Source organism: Gordionus sp. m RMFG-2023, chromosome 4, assembly GCF_954871325.1.
Source record: "Gordionus sp. m RMFG-2023 chromosome 4, tfGorSpeb1-WG-v2, whole genome shotgun sequence".
Taxonomy (NCBI): Eukaryota; Metazoa; Nematomorpha; class Gordioida; order Chordodea; family Parachordodidae; genus Gordionus; species Gordionus sp. m RMFG-2023.
This window is the reverse complement of record NC_088778.1, coordinates 5,097,538-5,117,876: the sequence shown is the minus strand read 5'-3', so window position 1 is coordinate 5,117,876 and position 20,339 is coordinate 5,097,538. Positions and strand designations below refer to the sequence as shown.

At 26.7% G+C, this 20,339-nt stretch overlaps 1 protein-coding gene across 1 annotated transcript; it reads left to right on the top strand.

Annotated features, from left to right (window-relative positions):
- Nucleotides 1-11,685: 11,685 nt before the first annotated feature.
- Nucleotides 11,686-12,763, top strand: LOC135928262 (transcription factor SOX-2-like). The gene has a single exon (XM_065464673.1). It carries the CDS (start codon nt 11,853-11,855, stop codon nt 12,660-12,662), a length of 810 nt encoding a protein of 269 aa, XP_065320745.1. The 5' UTR covers nt 11,686-11,852; the 3' UTR covers nt 12,663-12,763.
- Nucleotides 12,764-20,339: the final 7,576 nt, after the last annotated feature.

Genomic DNA, 20,339 nt, shown 5'->3' with positions numbered 1-20,339 from the left:
TAGCTTACATGTAGTACCAACCGGAGACTTCATTTGTTTTAATTTTTGACCAAACCCGGCCCAGACCCACAGTAAATTTTTTTAGGCCCAAGCCCGGCCCGGCCCATATCTAATGGTAAAAAAATTCCCAAGCCCATAATAAGTTTCAAAAAAATTTCCCAAACCCGGCCCAAGTCCATATCCAAAATTTAATTTCAATATAAATAAACAATTTTTAAATATATTTCAGGCAATAATTTTGTTTATAATACTGAAATTTATTGTTAGAAGAAAAAAAGGGCAATATTTCTTTAAATTAGCAGTCGTTTTAATCTAAATCTAAATTTAATAATTTTAGACCCAAGCCCAACCCAAGCCTATTAAAAAATTTTTTGTAAATCCAGGCCCGGCCCAGCCCGCTAGAAAATATATTAGACCCATATCCGGCCTATGGTCCGTGTATGGGTCTGCGGGCCACGGGCCAGCCAGGCTCATGAAGGTCTCTGGTACCAACACTTTGAATATCAGACATTTGCCATAAACCTGGATTTCATTTTTATATAGAATATTCGTATAAATTGATTAATATACAAAATTTACATATTCCCTCTTTTTGAATTTTTTTTTATCATTATATATGAAGTCTTATAAATGGAATATTTACATATATTATTTTTTAGATTCAAAAATTTCATATATGCTTATCTCTGGCCCCTTGTCCTTTTGAACCGGTAATTGCCGAGTTAGGCAAACGCATTCAACAAAAATTTCATATTAAATGGTGGTGGGGGGGGGGGGGTCTAGGCGAAAGAAGTTAGATAATGGCATTGAGTATATATTTTTGAGATCGTAAGAAATTTTGGATATACTCTAATTGAGTATTTGTAGAAGTGATAAACATATGGAACTATTTTTTTCTCCTTCAAAACGCCATTGGGTAAAATGGCTAATAAATTTGTAAATCGACTCATGTTGAACCTATTTAGGCCTAAGTTTCCTATTGATTTAGATGCTAATATTCTTAATGCGTTCCGAGGGGAACTAATAAAGGAATTCTTTAAATTTTATGCAAGTAGAAATTATGATTATATATATTTTAGTTACTAAATGCAATAAAAAAAAATATCCTAACTAATTTTGAATATTTTAGGGAGGAAAAAAATTATTACTTCTAGTTTCCGATATATTTCATTCTTTCTATTATATATCCTCTGATCATCATCTCCTTACCATGAACATACTTTTTTATAAACTTTCTTTTCCCTCCTCAAAGTTTGTTCTGATGTGATACCTTTATCCCATCCCGATTAATAAATCCCAAAGCTTCCTTCTGTGCCAAAGTTTAAGGCTACAAACGAAGCCACATCACTCCCGACAACTTTAAAGTCTGTATCTACAGTTTGCCAGAGTTATTAAGAGACCATTTCATAATTATGACACTAAAAATTAACTAATAACCCATAATTTAACATTATTTGTTAAATAATAATTATAAATTTAGAGAAGAAAGAAAAGATACTTAATTTGCATTTTCTGACTAAGGAGATATATGGAGTTTTAGTTTATAGGCAAAAGTTTTTATGGTTACTTTAATAATTTTTAAACTTTTTTTAAAGTATCTGTGTGAAAAAATGTCCTAAAAATAATATAGTTATTAAGTTTTAGTTTTACTATATTAATTATATATTTAAAAAAAAAATATTTTGTCGATGTTAATGGGTTTATATTCAAGTCTGATGGAAGGGGTAGGGGGGGGTGGAAGGGGGGGTGTATAAATGAAGTTCCAGATAAATATTACACCTAACACCCACGTAATTTTAGTAAATTAGTCTTTTACAGTCCTCTTCCTACTTATTGGGGTTAATTCTAGTCGGCAAACTCTAGTTCTTTTAGCGAAAAAAGATCATCTCCTCATTTTAAAAAAATATATAGCTCAACTTTGAAGAGAAGTAGAAATAAATTTACTCATGACTCAAATAATTAACCATTTATACTGACTATGGATTAATGTATTAGATTGTTTTGTATGGGGGCAACTCTGAGACTCCTAGTGATCATTATTAAGATGTCTTTTTAAGTGTAGGTCTTTACTATGCGAATAATTAGTCCGTGCTTTTCCTCTTGAGGTGATCAATATTTCTCAATCTGCAGTTAGACAATTTTCACATCCTAAATATAAGCAACCTCTCAAACAAGATATGATCCGAGTATAGTTGTGGTGCGCCCCACACAGTGATGTATATATATACTTCTAGATTGGTGTAGTGCCATTTTGTGGTTTGCACTAAGACGAATTGTCTTCATTTAACATTATAAAAGAGCAAGTTAATGTAATTTAATCGACGTGCTAACCACAAAATGGCAGGTCCAACGAATTCCTACGTATGGACACTTTTAAATGCATTTAACGAATGAATAGCCAATCTAGTAGTATATATGTCGTATGGGGTTTCGGAATCCGTGGGGATTCGGAATCTCTCAATTTTAAATCGTTTACTAAGGGCGATTTTTGGATTTTAAAAATCTGATTTTACAGGAATTGTATTCTTCCAGCATGTGTAGAGTATTTACCCCATAAATTTCAGCCAATTTCAACGATAGACATTTTAGTAATTTTTTAATTTATATGAAAAACCCATATAAAAATTAATATAAATTAGAAGTAGTTCTAAAGTTCATGGCAAAATTGTTTGAAATTTACAGGTTGGGTATACTCTACCCACTCTAGAATACATCTCCAGTTAAATCAAGATTTTTTAAATCGCTCTCGGTAAGTGATTTAAATCAAGAGATTCCGAATCCCCAAGGATTTCGAATCCCAATACGACATATATATATATACACACATCATTGGCGCCACTCTCATAATGTATAGTAAATCCAATTTTTAACATATTAATACATTTTTGACTTCCAAATATTTTCCCTAAAAACAAATAATTCATTATTTAAAAATAAAAATCTATCTTGTTAAAATTTATAGAATTAGGAACACTAAAATATGACTTGTATATTTATATAAATTATCATATTTACGGTTTCAAAGATGAAAATTTCTTAAATCTTCTATTAATTTTTTTATTCTCCCTCTTCTATCAGTTCTCGCCAGTTTCACTTTTTAGTAAGAAAATGACTTTATTTTTAAATAACAATAATATTAATAAAAACAAGTAAAAGTTAATTCAACATTGTAAGATCCCTTTAAATTTTCTCTCTTTTACTATATAAATCTATGTATTATTTTAATATGGAATTATTTAACTTCAAAAAATCTCTGAGAATTTTTGTTTTTTTTTGGTATGAAGAAAAGGGAATTACTTATTACATAAAAATAGTAATAAAATTATGAATTATGACATTTAATTTTATTAATTTTATTTTTTTTTTAAAAAAAGGAAGAAAATTAAAAACATTTTGTCAAATACAAACTTAAAAAAAACATTTAAAATGATGAATGTGTGTGAGTGAGGTTATGAAAAGTTAATATAATATAAATATTATTATATATTATATATTATAAATTAAAGAAATTTAATATTTTTTTTACAAGTAAATAATACATTTAATATATTATATTTAACAATATAATTTGTAATTTTTTTAGTTTGTTTTTATGAGATTTGGTTATTTTTTAAAGTTATTGTTTTGTATGAAAAATTAATGCAAAACCAGAATTTTATATTATTTTTGTATTTTATCATTTTTTTTTTAAAATGAATAAATTAAAGATGATATTAATCATTGAAAATAAAATTAAGAGTTGCAAAAAAAATAAAAGAAATTCATTTCATTTATTGACTTATTTTAAGATAAACTCATCTTCTTTCAAAAAATAAAATAAAAATATAATGATTTAAGGGTTAGAAATAGGAAAAAATCCTAAAATTTTATATTATAAAAAACTGATTACTAGTTCTCTATAACTTATAACGAGATCACAATATTAATTCCCTTATTATTATATTACAATGAAGAATATATTTTTTATAATGAAAATATATCTTTTTTTAAAAAAAGTGATGATTTATATACTATCATAAATTAGGGAATTTCGAAGGGGAAAAAAATAAATAAATAATAGAAAAAAAATGAAATAATATAATGGATAGATTTTATTTTTATATACCATTTTTTATAAGAACCAAATTTCAATATTAAGACCTATTTTTTTTTGGTAAATTTCATAGTAAAAAAAACAATTTTATTTGCGACACTTATCATAATAAATCTTCTTTCAAACCATCTATTTCTTCTATAATCCATTATAATTTGATTAAAGGATAGGAAATGGACTAGAAATCTCTTGAATAATCAAGTCATTTTTTTTATATATGAACAGAACATTATTTATTATACAAATTTAGTTTATTTATACATTCACTTTTTTGTTTGTTTTTAACTTCATTTGACATAATCTTTTCTAAACTCAAAAAAAAAAGAAATGGGAAAAATACATTTAGTATATGAATATAAGAAGTATTATAAGTTAACATTATAACTCGACTATAAATTAATATAAAAATTTAAAATATATTATGTTAATATGCTAAACATAATAAATCTAGAGTGTTTGTTCTTTCTTTCTTTTTTTTGTGTTAAATATATATTTTTTTAAAAAATATTAACACTCACTACATTATATAACTATATAACCTTCTGTTCCTTTGTACTCTTAGGGTGTAGCCAAGATTTTACCAAGGATAGATTTATTCCCCCCCCCTTCCTCTGATGGACTGAACTATAATATTTCAATCCACTTAGATAATTAATTGTGAAAACCATCAATATAAGTTAGGATTTAAGAATTATTCAATACAAATTTAGGCTTAAAAAATTTAAATATAAGAAAGCATACATTTTGGTAATACACAAAGGATTGTCAGGTCAGAATTTTCAAATTGAGGAAGAAATTAGGTAAAAATTTTTATTTTGCAAGAGATATATGAAAATTGTGGCAGAAAATTTTTTGCAGGCCTGGTTTTCGTCCGAGTTTGTGAAGTGGCTTGGTACACCTTTATTAATTCTTATAATTACTCTATATAGATACTAACAAAGTCAGTAAATTTTGATAATATTTTGAGGGATTTATCGTTGTTACGACACGAGAAAATTTTACCCATTTCTCTAATATTTTTGTCCCATTTATTTTGGAAATCATGAGAGCATAACGTTCTCTTCAGACAAGATATGCTATCTTTTTAATATATTTATTAAATTACAAAATACATCATTTGATGGTTTTTTGTTCCAAGGTCATAACATTTATACATTTGTAAAATGAATTATTAAAATCAAATTATGATTCCTAATACTCTAAAATTATTTTAGTAAAAATGTCTGCTTCATTTAGAAAGTCATCAATAGGGCAACATTTAAACAAATAACATTTTCAAGAGCCGTAAAACTCATTATCAATTTTTAACTGTTAGATTAATATAGTTGTAACATATTTTTATTAATTTTTATTAACTAAGATTCTTCTAATTGCAATTGCATACTAACAGCATGTAGATTACTAAATATGTTTTCACAAATTCATTTTCGAAAAAATTTTTCAAAATATTTGGACAGCTTTTATAATTTCCATTAATAAAACATCTTTTTAGAATTTTAAAATTCTATCAATGGCTGATAATAGTAAGGATCATCTGTTAGGGACATGCCGTACTACTAACTCATACCATTCCATATCATACGTGGTGCTTTGTGCATAACATTTGTTGAAATAGGAATTAATTAATGATTTTCTCTTCATAATAAAAATTGAGGAATTATGCAATACTATATTTTAAATAACTGGTTATAATGATAACGAATTGCTCTTGCTCAAAGTGAACAATACTAAATAAAATGAATATCTTATAGAAATAAGTCCGATATAAGTTTATAATTGTGTTATGCTTTTTAATGAACATAATGATAGTTTAATTAAGAGAAAAGAAATTCAACCATCAAAGAAATATAGTTCAATCCAGATAAAATGTTCATATCCTATTAAAATTAAGTAACACAACAACATGGTAAATATGTTGTGTTACTGTTGGATAAAACATATTAGGAAGAAGGAAATTAACAAACTAGACATGTTTTTTTTAAAATTAAAATTTGTTTAAAAAAACAAAAAAAATAATAAAATATTGTTTCTCAAAATTACTTATAAGTTAAAAATATTAAAATGCTAAAGGTTTTAATGCTGGAAAAATTTTAAAATTACGGGAGATTGTTTAGGGTGATTTCCTATTGCGTGAGTTTTGCCGGAGTAAGTTGCTTACATCTAAACTAAATTGCGGGAGTCTCCCGCGGACCGGAGGGGAAGATCTGGGAACCCTGAATACACATCGTATAATTTTTGCCCTTGTGAAGAATAATTACGAACAGGGGAAAAGTGTCTATAAAGAAAGAAAGAAAGTAATAGAAAGACCTTGATATTGTTATTTTCAAAAAATAGGGATTAATAATCGTATTTAAGAGAACAAATTTAATAAATGTAGTTTGACCCCTAACTAGGCCCATGTGTTGGGCAATGTTCATGAGATAATTTTGAATAGATTCAAATAGGTAGGAATTTATATTCACAAATAGGTAGAAATTTATTTCGAAAACATGGCCCAAAAGTATCCTAATGAATTAGAGAAGAATTCTGTATAAAAATTATGGACATTTATTGATCATGAAGTTTTCTATTGAGTCGATAAGATCAGGATTTAATGTAAAAGAAAAACCCGGTAGTACGAATTCCCCTTTGAATGGCCTGTATGCCAAGGAGTCATGTGACCCCAACTGAGAGTAAGTTATAATAAATGAAAGACCTGGTAAGATCAATCTTTATGGGAAGCCAGCCGTATCCAGGACACAATAATGGGCACCCGCAGCAGGTTGCAAAAAGGGTGCAATTGCATCATCCTTGGAAAAAATTACGAAAAAATATTTTTGTGATTGTAAAATTGTAAAGAAACTAATAGATAGGAAAACTCATGAAGAATTCATGGGAGAATGAGGGATACGTTTTTCTAAATTTAGTATCTTTTATTCTTTCTAAAATAAATTCAAATATAAAAAGTTCATGAATGATTCTTTACAATTTCTTTTTAAATGTAACCGCTATTTAGAAATTAATACGTCAGTTAAAATAAATCACTTTATCAAATAAAATATATGTGAAAAAAAAATATGTAAACTACAACAAATATATATTTTTGTTTATTTTTTTTTTAAAAAAAAAGAGTATTTACAGTACAAATATTTATAAACCGTTTAGGTTCATAATTAAAATTAAAAAAATTTAAATAAATATTTATTATCTCTAATACATTTGACATGAATGAAATGATATTAACATATTTTTTATTTATAATTATTTTCTTAATTAAAAAGAAGCAAATAATATAGTTGAAGAAGGTTGTGGAAGTTTCCACAAATGAAACATATTTCAAACATGCTAATTATCTTACAATAAAATTGTGTTATGAGAGATTGTCATTATTATGCATGGTCATTATCCATTGGGCCCGAATCTTGTACAAAAAATAATTTTGTTCAGATATCTTACCACTTATTTTACAAAAAACCTAAGAGATTGCAATCCGAATTAGCATTTAATATAAATTTATAATATATGGAGCTAGAATTTATATTTATATCAATTAAACTAATATTAACTCTAGATATATTGTACATAATTATAATGAAAATAAAGTTCAAAAAATTTTACAATATTTTTACAATTATTTTTTGTCTAAGCTTTCAATACCTGTTATAAAATTATTTCATATTTGAAGCTTTCATTAATTTTTCTTTGCAAAGATCTTCGAGAATATTTATTGGTATAATGGAAATCCATAATACAATATAATAGTTTAAACAAGTAGAGGATATGGATAAGAGAAGATAATTTACCTTCAACCATTTTTACAAACTCTTTTTATTAAACTATAGATAATGAATGTATTCCTTCAACAATAAAAGTTAATAGATTATTCTTTTTATTATTTGAACACTCTTATGGGTTTTTTTAGCTAATGTTTTTGAAGTATTTACAATTTCTTCTTGTTTTTTGTTTGTGAAATACTTCGTGATGAATCTTGTAATCTTTGCATGTTTCTAGATGGCGTCTCTACTAGTTAAAAAATATTTAAGATTAGAGATTTATTTGCTATTATTCTTTTATTTATCAATATTTTTTCATTCTTATTTCATTATCAATCATTACTATAAAATTTATCTTTAAAAAACCTTCTAAATTTAGCATGTAAATGACATGATATTGAATATGAAATAAATATTCTTATAAATGTGATTTTTTAATAAAATTATATAATTTTAGATGCTCAGCGAAATTCGGTGGTGTAGCCAGAATTTTCCTAATAGGGGGTCCGTTTTGCCCGACCTTCGGCCGGGTCACTACTATACAATGCATACTTACTAGTTCATCGATCAGTTTTTTATAGCCAAAATACGAAAATTTCTAAAATTGATACCAGGATTCAAGATAGGACGAAGATTCAAGAAAAATAAAAGCAATTTAAGAAAAATTTAATAAACAAAATATCTAAAGTGTTTTACTATTATTTTCACTATAAAAAATCCTATCATCTTTTATATGAGACTTGATGTCATAGTAGCTTTGTACTTTTATATTTAATAGCGGGGCATAAAATGGTAGGCAAATAGACTTGTGGCATATCTGTGTTTAACATTTGTAATTAATGATTGTTTCTTCATGAGGAACTAGATTTTTTTAAAAAAGGAATATGACAAACTATACAAGTTTTTTGCGAGATAATTTTAAATTTATTTTAAAAAATATAAAAATTAATCAAATAAACATAAAAATAATTGTTTTTTTAAATTTTAAGCATTTATATTATCAATTTAGTAAAATTAAAATGAAAAACTTCCCATATTTTTCATAAGGGGGGGGGGGGGAGGGCAGGGATTCCCCCCTTCCCCCTTGCCTACGCTACTGGCGGAATTAGATGACTAGTCTGCAGAATCACTTATAAATTTGTAATATTCTTTAAACTCTACAATAATTTTATGATTGGTATATATTCATGTTAGGTGACTTCAAAAAATTTTCTATTTAATATGCTTAATTTATATTTGTAATTGTATTCTCCATATTTAGCATCATTTTTTTTCACTTTTCCTTTCTATATTTATATCTTCGATAACTTGGTTAATAATTTTTATGACTATGACTTATGATGGATTTATGGCGATTTTAATAAAATATTTTAGTTGTTTAGCCAATTGTTATATAATGATCAATGGCATATATCATTAACCTATCTTAAAATTTTTAATATCGGATTATATTCTTCAATTAAATTTTAAAAATAATGTCCTTTGAAATTTTACTATACTATTTAAATTAATTAATATAATTTTTTTGATTAAGACACACATATTTTTAAATAATTTAAATCTTGAATACAAGTAACAAGATATTTTGTATCGTAGATAAAAATATCCACGATACTGCCCAACACCGCAAAGACCCATTATCAGAATTGATGTAACACGCAACAAGGATTACTAAGTATAATATATCTACAGATCATGTATATATCGGACTCGTATATTATAAAGCATTCTATACATTAAATCATAATTAATTATATACTATATATCAAAGACCTGCAGGCCAGGCCCTAGGCCTGGAGTAGGTACACGGGCCGGACCGTATTTTATTTTTTTTTCAAAAATCCGGGCCGGGCCTTACAACTCTGCAGGTCTTTGCTATATATTTAAATTAGAAAAGGGATAGTTTGGTTTTTTTTGATTAGGTGTACTTTTTTTAAAAATATATGACGATTCCTCATTATTTAATATATAATTATACCTACAAAAATTCAAATCCAATATTTGCATTATTCTTATTCCATTCATATGAGTTAAATAATTCCGTATTCTCGGGGAGTATCATTCGGGCGAACCTTTAAAAATAGGATTAAAACTTTTTTCACTTAAAATCTAACATAATTTAACCGTGTACTATTAAAATAAAGTATTTTTTTTTAATATTATCTTCTCTATTTATAAGGAGGAGGAATAGATTTTAGGGAACACTTCTATTTACTAAAAAGTATAAAAATAATTTCTAATTATAAGTCAAAATTGATTATTAATCATCTTTAAACGAGTTAAAATATCAAAGATTCAAACCCCTTTGCGGGCATTTTTAGAGGTCCGTTTCAGATTTCGGTGACAAATTTTTTACGGTTCAGACCCCGTTTAGATTCGGAAAATAATAACGGTAATACCGGTTTAGGTTCTGTTTGAATCACCGGTATTCGTACGAATATTAAAAAAAAAATATTTTCAAAAATGAAAAATGGGTTTTTAAATATATTTCAAAATAAAAGTGATTTATATAAGTGGAAATAAATTTTAAAAAAATAGGTAAAGAAAATAGTAGTATATATATGAATAATTTCAAATATTTAATAATGATTGATTTCGAATAAAACGAAAAATTTTAAAGATGTAGATCGAATAATATAGATAAAAAAAATAATAATTTAAGGAATAATATATTTTTCTTATTCATATTCGGTTCGAACTTATTCATATATCGTATCGAATATTGTATAACAAATAATTCGTTTTAGATATATACGTATAATTATCATTCTAAAATAAAATTTTCGTATACTTTATATAAAATGTTCCCTTATAGGCCTGGTAAGTGGTAATTATGTATTATCACTCAAAATATAGAGATACCGGTGAAAGGGAGGACTATGTGAGTAATTAGTTCTAAATTATAATTTAACAAAAAAACTTTTAAGACGTACGGTTCTAATTTAATATCATTTATTGGAATATGAGTTAATATAATGTACATCATAATTATATCATTGTGAGTAAATTGTTCAGATTAAAGAATGTTATAAAAAATGACTAATTTTGATTTATGAAGAATATTTAATTCGTTTATTTTCAAAAATTTATTACCCTGCATATAAACCGCAATTAAAAGTGATTATATAATTTTTTTTTTATATTTAGTATAGCAGGAGGAAGATTTTATGTTGGAGGGGTTTTATCCTCACATTTCACCTCATATTTTCATAAATTTTCTTTCTTTTTAAATGGAACTGTAGTATTTCTTTAAAATAACCAACATAACAAGAGAGCTATTGAAGGTCTATATGACAGAAGTTGATACAAGTGACCTTTAAGCATCCTTTTTTTTCTTGTCTCTTATTTTAATTATAATATTAATGATGTTTAAAAACAAATCTTTATTAAAACGAGTTACCGAAAACAAAAAAAAATAACGATATTATTTGATTTAATTTTGGCAATAATTTCTAAAATAAATCATTTGTAAATTATGTTTTAATTAAGTACCGAGATATGTACAAAATAAATTTATTTGTTATATATATATTAGTTTGCTTTTTTTAGAATTAAACAGTTGACGTATAAAAAAAAGAAAGAAGGTATTTATAAACAAAGATATAATTAATTTGACAATCATTATTCAACAGAAGTATTATATTATATTTACTTATCATTTTTTACATTTTATTACTCACATTTGAACCAAAAAAATGTAATATTTTCTTGAATAATATATTCAACCAATTATAATATAAATTAAATAACACATCCTTTTTTTTAGACATTATATAAATATTTAAAAAAAACTGTATATTGCATCGTAATAATAATAATGTCAATTTTATTATATTTTTTAAAAAAAATAAAATAAAATAAAATTTACCAATTCAAAAATATTTAAAATAAATTTTTTCCCATAAAATAATTTATAATTTAATTATCTAAATATTATTGTCAAGTGTCATTACAAATTGGACATTCCTGAAATTCTATCAAGTGCACATTTTCAAAATAATAAATTCATGGGTGAAACGTACCTTCTAAAGGTGCCAATTATTGATAAGGTATCTCTAGTTGAAGAGGAAAATTACATCATAAGCAGCCCTCGGGGAGCTATATATTCCGGATTATCGAGTCAACACGTTAAAAGACCCATGAACGCTTTCATGGTTTGGTCCAGAGACAGACGCAGGAAAATAGCCTTCGATAATCCTAAAATGCATAACTCGGAGATTAGCAAGAAGCTTGGAATCGAATGGAAATTACTTTCTGAAACCGGAAAAAGGCCCTTTATCGACGAAGCCAAGCGTTTACGGTGCCTGCACATGAAGGAACACCCAGATTACAAGTACAGACCTAAACGCAAACAAAGAGGCCATTTGGTGAAAAACGCTTCCATTCAGGCCCGCGTAAATCTTTCCGGTGCCCAGTTGAGCAGCAACAACAAAAATAATAATAATAATAAACAAAATGAAAAACCTGACACAACGACTTCTTTACATTCTCGTCATCGTAGATCGAACGAAATCAAAAACGAAAATTTGAATTTTCCTCTGGCTAGTTCATATCATCATCACACCACGGCACATGGAATAAAATTAGAAAATTATAAAGGCGATCCTTCACCCAATCTTCGCATGTCCAGCCATGTCAATCCCTGTCAGTGCATGCAACCTAATTGGTTACCCATATTCTATAATTATTCTAAACCCGCTAGTGATTTTGGTTGTCTTGATGGGTGCGACGGGAATTACGGCAACCATATGTGGGATCATTTTTCCAGATTTAATAACATCTACGCGAAAAATTTATCTTTCAATATACATATTTGAAGAAATACTCCGTTTTTATAGATAAATGATTTTTTAATTACCCGCAGTTTAACATTATATTGTGAATTTACAAAAATGACGAACCTATTGTTATAAGGTGTGTTGGAAAAATAAAAATCGTCTCGTACGACAAAGAAAAATATTATTTTTTTTCAAAAAAAGATAAATTTAATAGCTTTTTTTTTTGGTTCATACATTTTTTTGGTATATAATAATATTTATCTTATAAGTAATATTTAAAAGTTGCTTATAAAATTATTTGTATATTTTATAATAATTTTTTAATTAATAATTAAAACATATAAAGTAATTTAGTTTAATTTTCTCTCGTTTAGTAATTAAATGAATCATTAGGATAATTTTTAACTGGGAGGGGGGAGTAGTAGGGTAAAGTACTGTATGGGTGACGTTACCAACATTAAGCATAATCAGGAAATATCTGTATTTTTTTGAATTGTTTGAAATTCATAAGGGGATAGTAAAATTTAAAATTAAATTTTCTGAGCGCATTTTTTAAATTAGATGATTTGATTTTGCCTAAAAAACGTGTAGGCTGTACCATTTCCAAGCATGTGTAATAAGCTGAACCATCACGAAAACAATGAATTATTAATTAACTTCTTTAGTTTATATATCTTTTATAAATCAATACAAATACATCAATTAATCATCAAACACAATTAACAAATCTATTCGAATATAATTACTCATATTACCAATTTCCCTTTATCTTCAAGGATAATTGATTCTGTTACATCTATTCTCTCCTTTTTTGGGCTCTCGATTTGGAACAGTGTATATTGTTTTCTTACCCATTTTGGGTAACGGCTAATTGTACTTTCGTTCACCACTGAGGGTTGATCCGTATTATCGATTTCAATCTTTTCATTTATGACGGTGTCTTTCGTTATCGAGTCTTATATAACATCAATGTCTTTAGCTATCGAGATTTTTATAGGAACAATGTTTTTGGCTATCGAGTTTTGTATAAGATCAATTTCATTCATTCATGATATAGTTTGCATAGCTTCTCCTTTTCTTCCTTCCTCTATTTTTTTTTATTTGGAATCGTCGAACCTATGTAATTAAATAATTAATGTCTTCTTCATAAACATAATTTAGTCTCAGCTAAAAACTTCATTGGTCCTGTTCTTTTAACAATGATACCTGGTATCCAAATTAATGATCTGCATCAGGCCTAATTTTTCAAGCACGGCCTGGCCCGAAATTTTTTAAATATAGAAATTAATTTTTATAATTACTCAAAATAAGAGACAATGTTATATGTCGTTTAGTTTCAATAAATAAAATCAAATATATTTTTATTTTACATTAAAAATTCAATATAAAATGGATAAAATTTAGATATATTTTAAAAAAAAATTTAGACCCGGCCCGACCCGAACCCGATTATTTTAAATATAATTAGACCCCGAGCCTAACTTTGCAGATCTCTAATCTTTTTTTTGAAATCTTTTACATATATTTTCTCATTTAAATTATATGGATGAGGATAAATTGGTCTTATTAATTGTAAGGTTCCTATGGGTTGAAATCTAAGCATAAATAAACTTGGTAATTATTTTATGGTTATTTATGGAGTATTTCAATAATTAAAAAGAAAATCTTGTATTTTATTAGGATCATTATGTTTATTTAAAAAATTCTTAAAAATTTGTACTAACCGCTCCGCTTCTCCTTTGGTTCTTGAGTGGCAAGGGGTACCATATATATTTCTAATTGCTAATTGTTAGCAAAATATACTGAATTTTGTACTTTGAAATGGGGGTCCATTATTCGTAAAAATCATATTGGGGTAACCGAAAATAGCAAAAAAGTCTTAACAATATTTTTCTTAATTCAGTAAAACTATTTTTTGAAAGTTTTTGTATTTCAGGCCATTTACTAAAACTATCTATTATTACTAGATATATATATCTCCGTTAATTAGTCCGACAAGATTTAAACAGATTTTTCCCCATAGTTTATTTGCGGAGGACCATTTCCCTATGATCGTTTTACCGCCAGTCCTTTTGATAACAAATCCATAGCTTGTTATGGCTGGCGCTGAAGCTACCCCAAACGGAAGTCGTGTGTAACGATACAATCCACTTGGCGTGTTGATCACTAACATATTTTTTGCCTCCTCATCTAGTGCTATTTGAATATACGCTTCTGATAAATCTAATAGCGTGTATTTCGTGTATTTGGATCCACTACCTAGTGTGACTAATAATTCACTAATTCTGGGTATAGCATATTTATAAATTAAAATATTTGCATTAACCGTTTGTCGGAAATCACCGCAAATTCGTAAGGATACATCTTTTTTCAGTACAGGCAGGATAGAAAAGCAATATTCGAATATTTTAGATTTTCTAAAACTCCTATGGATTCCATTCATTGTAATTCCGTTTCTAGTTTTGTCTTCCAGGAAAATGGTATCGGTCTGCTTTTAAGACTTTGAAATTTGGGGTTGGGTTTTACCGATAAACTTCTTTAAAATATTTCAGTAAACCTAATTTCTTAATATATAATGATGCCCCCCCCCCCAACCTCATTAATTGTATTACATTGATTTATTATTATTAAATTTCTACCTATCAAATTAATATCATTGCTTACAATTATAAATTCATGATATATAATTTTATTTTTATAATTAACGGGTAATATACATTTACCTTGAATATCGATCATTAAATTATTCTAAGTTTTTAAAAATATCCATTTTTGTTACTGGTATTATCTAAACGGTAAAATCCTCTTCTATATTCAAAATGGAGACTGCTGAATCTGTGTCATTTAAAAAAATTTAACACATATTTTATCTATCAATAGTTTCACCTCAAATTTTTTCCGCGACTCCTCTGCCGAATCCCAATCCTCAAAACTTTCTTTCCCCCTTTTTTAGGATATCTATAGTTAGAATATATTCTTTCTTACCATGATTTCTTCTGCAAACTTTCTGTAAATGTCCTTTTATTCCACAGTTATGACAAATTGCATTTAATTTTGGGCACTTTGGTTTTATATAGTTTTCTAATCCACAACAATAACAAATAATTGTCATGCTTCTCCCTTGTCACTTGTTTTTGAAATTTTATTCATCTCATTTCCTGCAGGATAATTATGTATACGTTATCATTTTTCACGTCTCCATGTATGTCGTGATTTGAACCTTTTTCCCATGTCGTTGATTAATAACTTCATTAATATTTTTTTCATTCGTAATTCCCGACACTAATTTATCACGTTACTTTAAAAATCACGTGCTTGCTTTTACCTTTAATTTTATTTATATATTCTGTAATAATTCCTCCTTTTCCTAGTTCCGTTTTTTAAAAAAAAACAATATCTCTTCAGCATAAAATTAGATTTATTCGAGTAATAAATTTTTTAAAAGTTTGATTATATCTTCGTATGATATTTCACCTAATGTCTTAGGTAAACAGAAAGTAAATAATTTTGAATAAACTTCTAATCCAATATTTGCTAAAACGACTTCTCTGTCCTCCATTATGGACATTGAAAAAATGAATTCCATCTTTGATAAATACAATTTCTATCTCGCACTCTTTTATATTGAATTTTTTTCCTTTTGTAAACTGAGCCATTGAACTATCATGAAAAAATTCAGTTATATATATATATCTTTTACAAATCAATATAAATATACCAATTAATCATCATACACATTTGTTGAATACAATTGCTCATATTACCAATTGCCTTTATTTTCAAGGTTAATTGCTCCTATTACATATACATGTCCTGATAAATTGACAAACTATTCAATAACTTTCGAGCTATTTTTAATTTATATTTGCCTGAATCAATGTTTCATTCACATTATTATGAGAGTATATAAATTAGACATGACTCAAAATTTTGTGGATAAATTTTTTTGTTCGAAATCAGGTAAGAAATGAATCGTTCCCTTAGATTATTTTATATATCAACCCTCCAGGAAGGGACCGCCTAGTTAGCTTCAGTAAAAAAAAATATGGTCCTTGCTGGATTCGAACCCAGAACTATCGGATTGGGATGCAAACGCTCAACCGACTAGGGTCACGCTTCTAGAAAACGATGATTTTTTTAAAAATATAAATGAACATTTATTATATCGATCATATCAAATTTTGGTTGGTTTTCCGACTGATAAAATGTTTTATTTTACTTTATGTTATTTTTTAATGTTTCCTTTAACATATTACAATATTCCGTAGGTCACGAGTTATTGTTAAAACTCGCTGTTTTTAAGTTTGGATGAAGGGGTTTTTTTCAGCATTTTTAATATTCTAATTCGACACTACCACATGATTATATATAATGTATTCTAAAAAAATTAGTGTTTTCGGGTAGCGCCAAATTGTTTGATAGCCACTTTGATTGAGGAATCACTTTATACTTCTATCTTCCTGAAAGAACAGATTTTTTTCTGGAGCCAATCTTTAGGATCGGAAACTAGCTCATGATTCCTTTATTATATTTTAAAAATGATATTTTAAATTTTGGCCTATACTCAAAAGGAAAAAACATCTTTCTTATTTGTGTAATAGAGAAAATCGAGGAGGTATAGGATCTGTGCTTTTTTTAGGTAACATTCTAAAATTACCTATAAAAAAGTAGGGGGGGGGGAGCAGCTTCAATAAAATTTAGTCGTTAGTTTCTGTTTCAATAATTGTGTGTTTTTAATAGTGGCCGTGTTCATGCATATAGCCATAATAATAGGCGATAACTATATTTTATTAGGGAAATATTACTGTTTATATATGTGTCGCCAGGTGTTTAGCAAATCTGGATTTTTTAGCAAATATTTAAAAGTTAAATTATTTATAACCCTTTGAATATCAGATAATTTTGGCGTAAAATTTATAACTCACTTATATCAGGTATTTTTGTAAAATTTATGTGATATAATTTACAATGCTCACCCCATGAGCAGGACTGGTAGGGAAATGTCTGGAAAAAATTTATTTGGGCAGGGGACCGGCAAAAAGAATAAGAGACCTGGCCGAGCGGCAAGAAGCAGAGATGCCCCCGTGCTTAATAGATATTAGGAGAAGAAAACAAAATTATTCTAAAGCCTAATTTTGTTAAACTGTTAATAATTTATATGTTTAAATGCCCTGCTACTATAATTATTCATTCATAAATACGATCTTTTTTACTTTTTCTACATTTTATGTTCAATGCTATGATAAGGAAATCATGAAACATCCTCTTCATTATAGGTTATTTTGCCATAAGATATATTTCCAGATTTTTAACATAACGGGAGATGGGAAACCTTATTAAAAAAATTGGAACCTGGAGGCCTAGCGGGCAGGAACTAAATTTCAGCTGCGCTGGGCTTAAAATTTGGCCATTTGCAGACCTCTAATACGAAATGAGGATGGATGAATATACTGCATCGCATTCAAGATTCATTATATATACCATATTATTATACCTTTCTTGCATTTTATATTAATAAATTTTTCTTTTTTTTAAAAAAAATAAAATATTAATAATTTAGTTGAATAATTATGATTAATAAAAAATATTTTTGTCAATTTTTTGATTATAATAAAAATATGTCCTTTTTTTTGGTAACTTTAAAAAAATATAATGATCACGACTTAAATAAATTATATTCATTCAGTGTCATTCCATAGTCTTATAAATTTATAAATTAGTTTTCATAAAAGAAAAGTAGTAATACAAAAAAAATTAATAATTTTTTTTTTCCAGTTCAGATGAACGATGTGAAAATTAGTGGCTTAGCTTACTAATTATAAATAATTCTCTTTTTAATCGTTTACTCAATAATTGCATTTGATTAGCGAAAGAAAAACCATATAATTTTTCTTTTAAAAAATAATAAGAAAGACAAAAAAATAAAGTATAATATTTAATTTTTGTACATCAAAAATTAAATTTTATTCTTTCAAAGGATAAAAAAAAATACTTAATTAACCGTGAATAATTTAATATTTTTGTATACTTTTTCGAGTTTTGTAGTAAATAAAAATATGTTATTAATTTTTTTTTTATAGTTATCAATCATTATTCATAAAGACAATTTAAATGGTTAAAATTAAGTGCGAATATAGAATGTCTTACCATTTAAATCTGATGTTCATTTTGAGTATAAATTTCTTATTCTTTTTATAATATTAATTAGCCCATATACAAGATCTTGAAATGTGACAAAATCAGTCAAAACTGACATATGTCCTTCCTCGGAAAAAAATAATGATGCAAATCTTTATTCTAATATTCTATTACATCCCGTTTTAATGATAATAACTATGCATCATACTTCATTCACTTTAAATTTATTCCGATATGGGAAAATTATTTTTAGAAAACATTTTGTATAATTTTATATAAATAACATTTTTTTAAAAAAAACGATAATAAATTTAAATCTTATTTTTACAGAAGAAATATTATATTTGGGGGTCTTCGGGTCTTCCAGCTTCAGCTAAATAATTCTAACTCTTATAATATCATTATCGATAAACTAAATGTTTTTCATCAATAAAAGTGTTGTTAAACGGCTCGATTTGAGCCGAATTTTTAAAAAGGCTAACTCAACATTATAGTCAGGAAAATATTGCCTAAGCATCGAGATTTCGCCAATAGATGTTCAATCCTTTGTGCCATCTAAGAACAAGATCTTTAGGTTTTCAAAATATTTTTCTTGATAAAATATTGAGTTATCTGTTTTTAAAATCGGCTCAAATTGAGCCGTTTAACAACACTAATCAATAAACAAACCTTTTTTAAAAAAATTGACCTATCTAAAATATTCACACCCAGTGACCAGATTACGATAATATTATATTTTAGAGAATCTTTTAAATCCTATTTGAATCATATGGTACTGTCAATCGTTGCTATTAACCTAAATTAGGGGGTTTAAAATTTTAAATTGTTTAATAGAAATATTTGAGAACACAGGCCAAACAGTGGATAACCTAGATCGACACCTTCAAAAAAAATTGGGTACGATTAAGTTTTTGATAACACTTCCGCTAAATAGAGTTCAAACTTCCTGAAATCGAATTTGGATTCAAAGGACCAGCTGTCAATCTTTATAACTCGCGGAATATACTAATAATAAAAGAAGAAAATATGCATATTTAAATTTATAGAAGAACAATGTATATTTTAACAGAGCAAATGAAATGCAAAATTATGAAATATCTAATTTTTTATTTTAGGTTCTAATTTTCTTTCAACGGTCATGGTTATAAAAATAATTATAGAGTTATTTAATATGTATGCGACATATCATTTAAGGCCTATTTTAGATAATTTCCTTTAAAGATTTTTTGCTAGAAATTTTGGGTATTAAACTTTGTATTTTCAATCTCAAAGTCTTCTCATTTTTTTTACGGTTTATCAGTAGGGTTTCTAATAATTTTATCTTTTTTTAAAAAATCTTGGTATAAATTACCTGTTCATAAACTACGACGTTAATACTAGATGGATTTTACTGTATTTTGTTTTTTTTGCAATTTATGATGTATTTATTATCTTTTATATTTTTTATTATAAATATTTTGGAAAGAAAGTTTAATTCTAATTCACAAGAAACTAAGGAGGCTTTAGGCCCGTTATTTAAAAGCTTTTGATTAAAAAAGAATGCGTTAGTTAGTGTTTATATTGACATCTTTTATTTAT

Bases quoted from the DNA above. Each gene is read 5' to 3' on its own strand.
- LOC135928262 (XM_065464673.1), top strand. From the start codon at position 11,853: ATGGGTGAAACGTACCTTCTAAAGGTGCCAATTATTGATAAGGTATCT.